Source organism: Silurus aristotelis (assembly GCF_946808225.1).
Source record: "Silurus aristotelis genome assembly, chromosome: 14".
In the NCBI taxonomy this organism is placed as follows: domain Eukaryota; kingdom Metazoa; phylum Chordata; class Actinopteri; order Siluriformes; family Siluridae; genus Silurus; species Silurus aristotelis.
Window position 1 is genome coordinate 15,025,956 of NC_139587.1, and position 6,555 is coordinate 15,032,510.

At 38.0% G+C, this 6,555-nt stretch overlaps 1 protein-coding gene across 2 annotated transcripts; it reads left to right on the forward strand.

The window, feature by feature from the left end:
- The first annotated feature begins 2,945 nt into the window (after positions 1-2,945).
- Positions 2,946-5,941, forward strand: LOC310736548 (P2Y purinoceptor 4). 2 transcript variants are annotated; one of them, XR_014536574.1, is made up of 3 exons: positions 2,946-3,127; positions 3,912-5,616; positions 5,672-5,941. XR_014536574.1 is itself a non-coding variant. In XM_083560108.1 (2 exons), exon 2 carries the CDS (start codon positions 3,919-3,921, stop codon positions 4,996-4,998), a length of 1,080 nt encoding a protein of 359 aa, XP_083416234.1. In that variant the 5' UTR covers positions 2,946-3,127; positions 3,912-3,918; the 3' UTR covers positions 4,999-5,941. The 2 variants fall into 2 exon arrangements, 1 of the variants encoding a protein (XP_083416234.1); XM_083560108.1 differs by having other exon boundaries at positions 3,912-5,941.
- Positions 5,942-6,555: the final 614 nt, after the last annotated feature.

Sequence of the window (6,555 nt, forward strand, 5' to 3'; positions counted from 1 at the left end):
GTGGTGTAGGTGTGTTGAGACACATGGCAGGTAAGGAGTAATGCAGGGAGGATCATTTTTAAAACCCATTTTTACAAACACATGTCCTAGTTTGCTGTATTTGTTATTCAGATGCCCGAAAAACTGTGCGGTTTCTTGTGACAGTGTAAGTGCTTCTCTTTCTTCATCACCATAAAAGTACCTTTTGCTATCACTCTCTCAGATATGGCACAATTTGTGGCGAGACAGAACAACTTCTCACTTTAACTTAGCCATCACTCTTCTGATCACATGTCGTTTGGCTGTTTGTGAGCTCAAGTAACTCTTTAAAGGGCCAAACTAGTCCTAAATGCTATTCTTCTTGACCAGAACTATGTAAAGTAGTAAACGCTGTTTTGGCACTGAATAGACACTGTTACCCAGAGAAAGACTCTTTCATCTAGGCCAGGGGAAGATCAAGTACTTATTCTTTTTACATTCCCACTTTGCCATTTACAGCAATGATGTAGAACTTCCAGTCAGCTATGATATGCAAGACAGACTAATTACCCTAAAAACAGAAGTTATCCCAATCGCTTTATAGATTGAGTCATTCTTGGTTATAAAAAACTCTTAAGGTACCAGGATTCAATAGATCTATTCATACACATAAATGATAACCTGGGGATTTAAAATGCACCACTTCAAAAGGGATCCGATAATTAAAAACATAATAAAAATAATATTTGTGGTGTGAATAGGGTTTAAATTGTATTATTGTCTAAAGAGTTGCACAAATTCTTGTATAAAGAAATCATTTGTAAGCATTCTGACTGGTGGCCAGGATTTATGTTGTTCCTGAATCACATTCCATCTACATTTCCGCAATGCTTTAAATCTATATGATCTTGTAAAATTTCCAATTTCCGCTTTTAACACTTAAATCCTGAATTTAGTGGTTAGACATTGGACTTTGGCTCTGAAGGTCATAAGTTCAAATCTCAGCCACACCAAGCTGCCACTCCTGGGCCCCTGAGGAAGGCCCTTCAACCCATAGCTGCTCAGTTATATGAATGAGATAAATGTAAATCACTCTGGATAAGGATGCCAAATGCAGTAAATGTAAAACTTATCTTACCCTGATGTTCTTTACATTTTATAAAGTACATGTCAGCTAAGCTTTTTAAAAGCTTTTGAAAGCTAAACATTGTAATTAGTATTTCTGGTTTGTTTTCACACTAAATTATTTCACTTCCTCATCACATCACAATTTAGCAATTGTGGGAAAAAAAATGTTTTGCTTATTATCCAGTTATTATTTTGCTGTAAAAAGAAGAAATCAAACTATCCTATCCAAATATCAAACCATGTTTCCAAATATTTTAAACAAATCTGTGCAATACAGAAATAATTTTTACTTCCTTTACTTCCTTACTTCCACGGGGCAACTTCTGCTATAAAACTTTTTTTCATAGATACTGTATAGATATAGATGTGTAATTATAACATTTTACCCCTTATCAGCACCAGGATTGTCTTCCAAAGTTTGCTCATCCATGTTCATGATTGTCCTGTCTAAGTAAACATTAACCCTTCCCTGCACTTATGCACTTATGCCTATACATTCTGAAAAATAGGTCTTAATACCTCATGTCAGCTGGTTTTGTCGTATGATTGTGGGTCTGCTGTGGGAATAAATTCTGGTGTCCTTGTTATTGTGGGATTAAATTCTGATAAAATTCTTAGTCCTTGGTCTTTGAGGTACTTGAACCATCCAAGCAAACTGAAAAAAAAAGGTTTGAATTGCCCTCTCAGTTTTTTTCACATTTAGTGTGAAAATGCAGGATTTGAAACATGCACTCTGCCAGATTGTTATTATTTTACAATATTTTACAGACACTGCTTTTTGTTGTTAGTGAACATTGACACTTTATTTTATTTAACCTTTCATCTAGCCGCATTAGTGTGTGCCTCACCCATCATGTTTATTTCTTTATGATTGTTACACATGTTAGTCAGGTGGTTCTGGGACAATTTGGTCTTGTATTTATAGTCAGTAGAAGTCACAAATTTCTTCCAGTTGATCAAGTTGTTTTGGTCACACAAATCAGCATTTGAACGGTGAGATTTTTTTGCTGTATCAGCTGACAAATGATACTTGGCAATCAACATAGCTTTGCAAGCATTTTACAAGAGTAAAGCATTCACACTAACACTTACAGATAAAACCACCCAGTATGCTGGCCTTAACAAAAACTGCTGGCACAAAATTGGAAGCACACGTTTGAATAGGATACCTTGTATTGCATAAGCATTACAATTGAACTTGAAGGTCCAAAACCTTTAATCCATTATGATAATGACTCTGAGCAAAAACTGAGCACCGAGAAGTGTTGGAGTGAAAGCTCTTAAGTGAGCCGAACACAACTCTGACCTCAACACCACTGAACACATTTGGGAATAACTGAAACACCGACTGCATGCCAGGCCTGTCTGACAGTACATCAATACCCAACCTCACTAATGCTCTTGTAGCCGAAAACCAACCGACCCAATCCAAAATCTACTGGAAAGCCATTCTCCAAAGAGTGGTAAGCTATTAAAACAGCAAAGGGGACTAAATCTGGAATGGCATGCTCAAAAAGCATATATGGGCGTCATGGTTTAGATGTCCACAAACTTTTTTACCGTGTAGTATTTTAGTAACGAGCTACTCTGAAATGTAATGAAAATTGTAGAACTGTCAGAATGTGTGGGTTTTGAAAAAAGTTGTACTGAGAATGACTGCAACATGTGCGTTCAATAAAGAAAATGCACCAAGGGCAAGCGTTTGTGCATGCTCGCATGATTGTTACATTTCGACTAAATAAAATCATTTTAAGGGATTTTAAAGAATACGCTGCGTATGCGCCTTTTCAATGACTCTCCTGTGGGCGGGGCCACACAACTCATTCTCTTTCTCTTTAACACACTCTCTCTCTCACACACACACACACACACACACCCGCCCGTACGGTCGCTTATTTCACTTTTTACACACACGCTGAATGGACACATTCAGAACTCATGCGGACTTTGGGAAAAGGTTTGGAGAATTTCACTTCTGTTCGCCTGGATTTAGAACGGTATCTCAGCAGATAAATCTCAGGACTTTCCAGAGCACGTAGAGGTGAATAAAGAATTTCTACCATTAAGTCTCGTGTAGTTCAGATAGCAGCCGCCAATACTAACAAAAGCACAACTATTTTAATGTTTAAGTCGAAATAATAAGCTTTTCCTTTGTGAACGAGTGAAAACCAATTTTGTGTGAATGCGAATGTGGAGGGAAGGTTTGGTCTTGATGTCGCTTTGAATGAGGATCTTCAGTCAACACACGTGATGTTACACAGAAGATCAAATATAAGTTAATTATTCTCCATTACACTTTTCCTTTATTAATCGAAAGTTGTTGATTATATAAAAAGGTTTTGCTGTATTTCCAGAATAGCATGGTGTTTGGTATATGATACTTCTTTACTGTTTCAGTATAAGTCAGTAATTCTACAGTGGGAAAGCTGTGATCTGGTAAAGGTGAAACTGAGTGCTGAGGGTGAAAGTGTTAGTCCTTCTGCTCTGAGATAGAGTGCAAGTCATTTTTTGTTCCTTTCAAATAAAAGCCACAAATATAAAATAATCCAAAACCTCATGAACTGGTTTATGGTATACTAAAACACTAGAGAACTCTGGACACAAACAAAATAATGACCCATGGCTGAAAGAAGTGTTTAAGTATTTATTTTCAGTGTGAAGAGTTACATTATAACCTACTCGATTTGTGTTACTTTAAATATCTGGTATATTCAATATAAACAATCCCATACTTTTTTTTTTTAATTAAGATTATATATATTAAGATGAAAGATTAAAATATATCTATCTATTTATTTAAACATTACATGTCTTTTTGTTTTTAGCTACAAGATGAACACACCACCTTCCTTCTTAATAAACATTTCCAGTCCTCCAGTGTCACCTGATTTGATGGACAGCAATGAAAGCTGCCGCTTTGAAGAAGACTTCAAGTACATCCTGCTGCCAGTATCATACACAATAGTGTGTGTGCTAGGCTTATTGCTCAACTCCGTTGCCATGTGGATGTTCCTGACTAAGATGCGTCCCTGGAACACTAGTACGGTGTACATGTTTCATTTGGCACTGTCTGACATGCTGTATGTGCTGTCTCTTCCCACGCTGATCTACTACTACGCCAACCGCAGCCACTGGCCCTTTGGTGAAGGCCTGTGCAAAGCCGTACGCTTCTTGTTCTATGCCAACCTGTACTGCAGCATCCTCTTCCTCACATGTATAAGTGTGCACCGGTACATGGGCATCTGCCACCCAATTCGTTCGCTCACACTGTCCAAACCGCGCAATGCTCATATGGTTTGTGGTCTGGTGTGGGCAGCTGTGATCACGTGCTTGATTCCAAACATAATATTTGTCACCATTTCACAGCGGGATAATGACACATTGTGTCACGACACAAGTAAACCTTCTGATTTTGAAAATTATGTCACCTACAGCTCGGTCGTGATGATACTGCTCTTTGGCGTGCCCTTTGTTATCATCATGGTGTGTTATTGCCTAATGGCAAGGGCTCTGTGTCAGCCAAAACAGCTTTTTGCCAATCAGCGAGTTAAGTCAAGGAGGAAGTCTATTAAACTCATCATTATAGTGCTGGTTGTGTTTGCTGTTAGCTTCGTCCCTTTCCACATCACACGCACACTCTACTATACCTACCGTGTCCTGGAGGCTGACTGCTGGATCCTCAACATCGTCAACTTCACATACAAAGTCACACGGCCACTGGCCAGCTCCAACAGCTGCCTGGACCCAATCCTCTACTTCCTGGCGGGGGATCACTACCGCTCCAGACTTCTTAGAACTTTTGCTAATAAGCGAGTAAATGACAAATTTCAGACTCCACAAGGCAAAAATAATGAGATCGCTTTGGCTAAACAAAGCCCTGCTGTGCAAGAAAGTAGTGATAGTCTCCACTAGAGCCATATGTGTGTATGTCATCTTAACACAATGCAGTTTCCTCCCAAGGCAACGTATTTCTAAAACGCTTTCTGAGTTACAGCCTGGGTGAAAGATGGTTGTGTTTCCATCTGCGAAATAACATTGGTATAACACAGCCTATATGGAGGCAGATGTAAAGACTCCACGTGTTCAGACAGTGCTCACCAGATGTAACCATTAGCATAATGTTGCCATTTAAAGTAATCTGCATTTGGAATTCACTCCATATCTACATTTCTTCCAGGCTCATGATGGTTGTTATTTGAGTTCAGGGATATTCTTTCAGCCTCTCAGTCATCTTTCCAGTTTTCTTTTCTGCTTCATTTGATTGTCATTGTTCAAAAAACAATTAGAAAATAATACAGACTGCAATACAATACTACAATTAAGTGTACAAGATGAATTGTAGCTTTCTAGTCTTACATGAGAGGAATGTGGACACATACAACACTCTAGAGTGGACTATTGCATTCTTAAGGACATTATGGGTTTAAGTTTCCTGGCAACTTTGTCATGCAGATGTCCTGCAGTGCAGGAGGTAGTGTGTGTGTATGTCTGTGTGTGTGTGTGTGTGTGTGTGTGTGTGTGTGTGTGTGTGTGTGTGTGTGTGCGTGTGTGTGTGTGTGTGTGTGTGTGTGTGTGTGTGTGTGAGAAAGAAAGGCCCATATCCCCTATGTAGTTATTGTAATATGTGAAAATGGTGTGAACATTTCCTCAGTCTATATACTTTTTTAACTAGGTCAGTTAAAGCTAGGTGAAGCAGAGGTTTTTCCAGATGAAGCTCTAAGCGACTTCCTACTTGGGCCACCTGGTGGTTCAGAGGCTCTAAGCAACTGCTTGTACCCCATTTAGTGCTAGCAAAAACCAGGATATAACATATGAACAATGTATGTGTGCATGCTCAGTAAAAACAAACAAAACACACAGAAATTTTCCCTGTTCATTTTGCTACCTTGATGCAGCCAAGGGCACATTTTTCTTATTTTTCTTATGTTTGTTTCTAGAACAACATTTTCTGGAAATATACTGGAATACATTTCTTTCTGGAAATACAGTCATGTTCATTATCATACTCAAGGTACAAAATGTGTTTCTATGATGGTGTTTACAATAGTATTATTGCTGTAATAATGTACTTTGTATAAAGTGGTCTCTCTTTTTTTTATATTAGAATTGTTTTCTGTGGAATTAAAAATTGAAATAGGAAATGGCATTTACTATGTGATTTTTTTTTACTTATAATAAAAATATACAGTGCTGGTCAAAAGGTTGGAAACACCTAGTTCTTTTAAAGACACATTCATGCTCTTTTGGTTATATGCAAAATACAAGGCCATTTAAAGATATGAAGATTACATTTGACCTAACAAATGTACAAATATTAAACTTTGTTTTCATTGAAAAAATCTCTATTTAATCATGAATATCTGTTTTACACACTCCTGGCATCTGGACAGTGGGTTTCTCCAAACATCCAGCTGAATTACTTTGCATGCCTCTTGTAAGCTCGCCAACATGTCCTGTGCTAGTTAGATA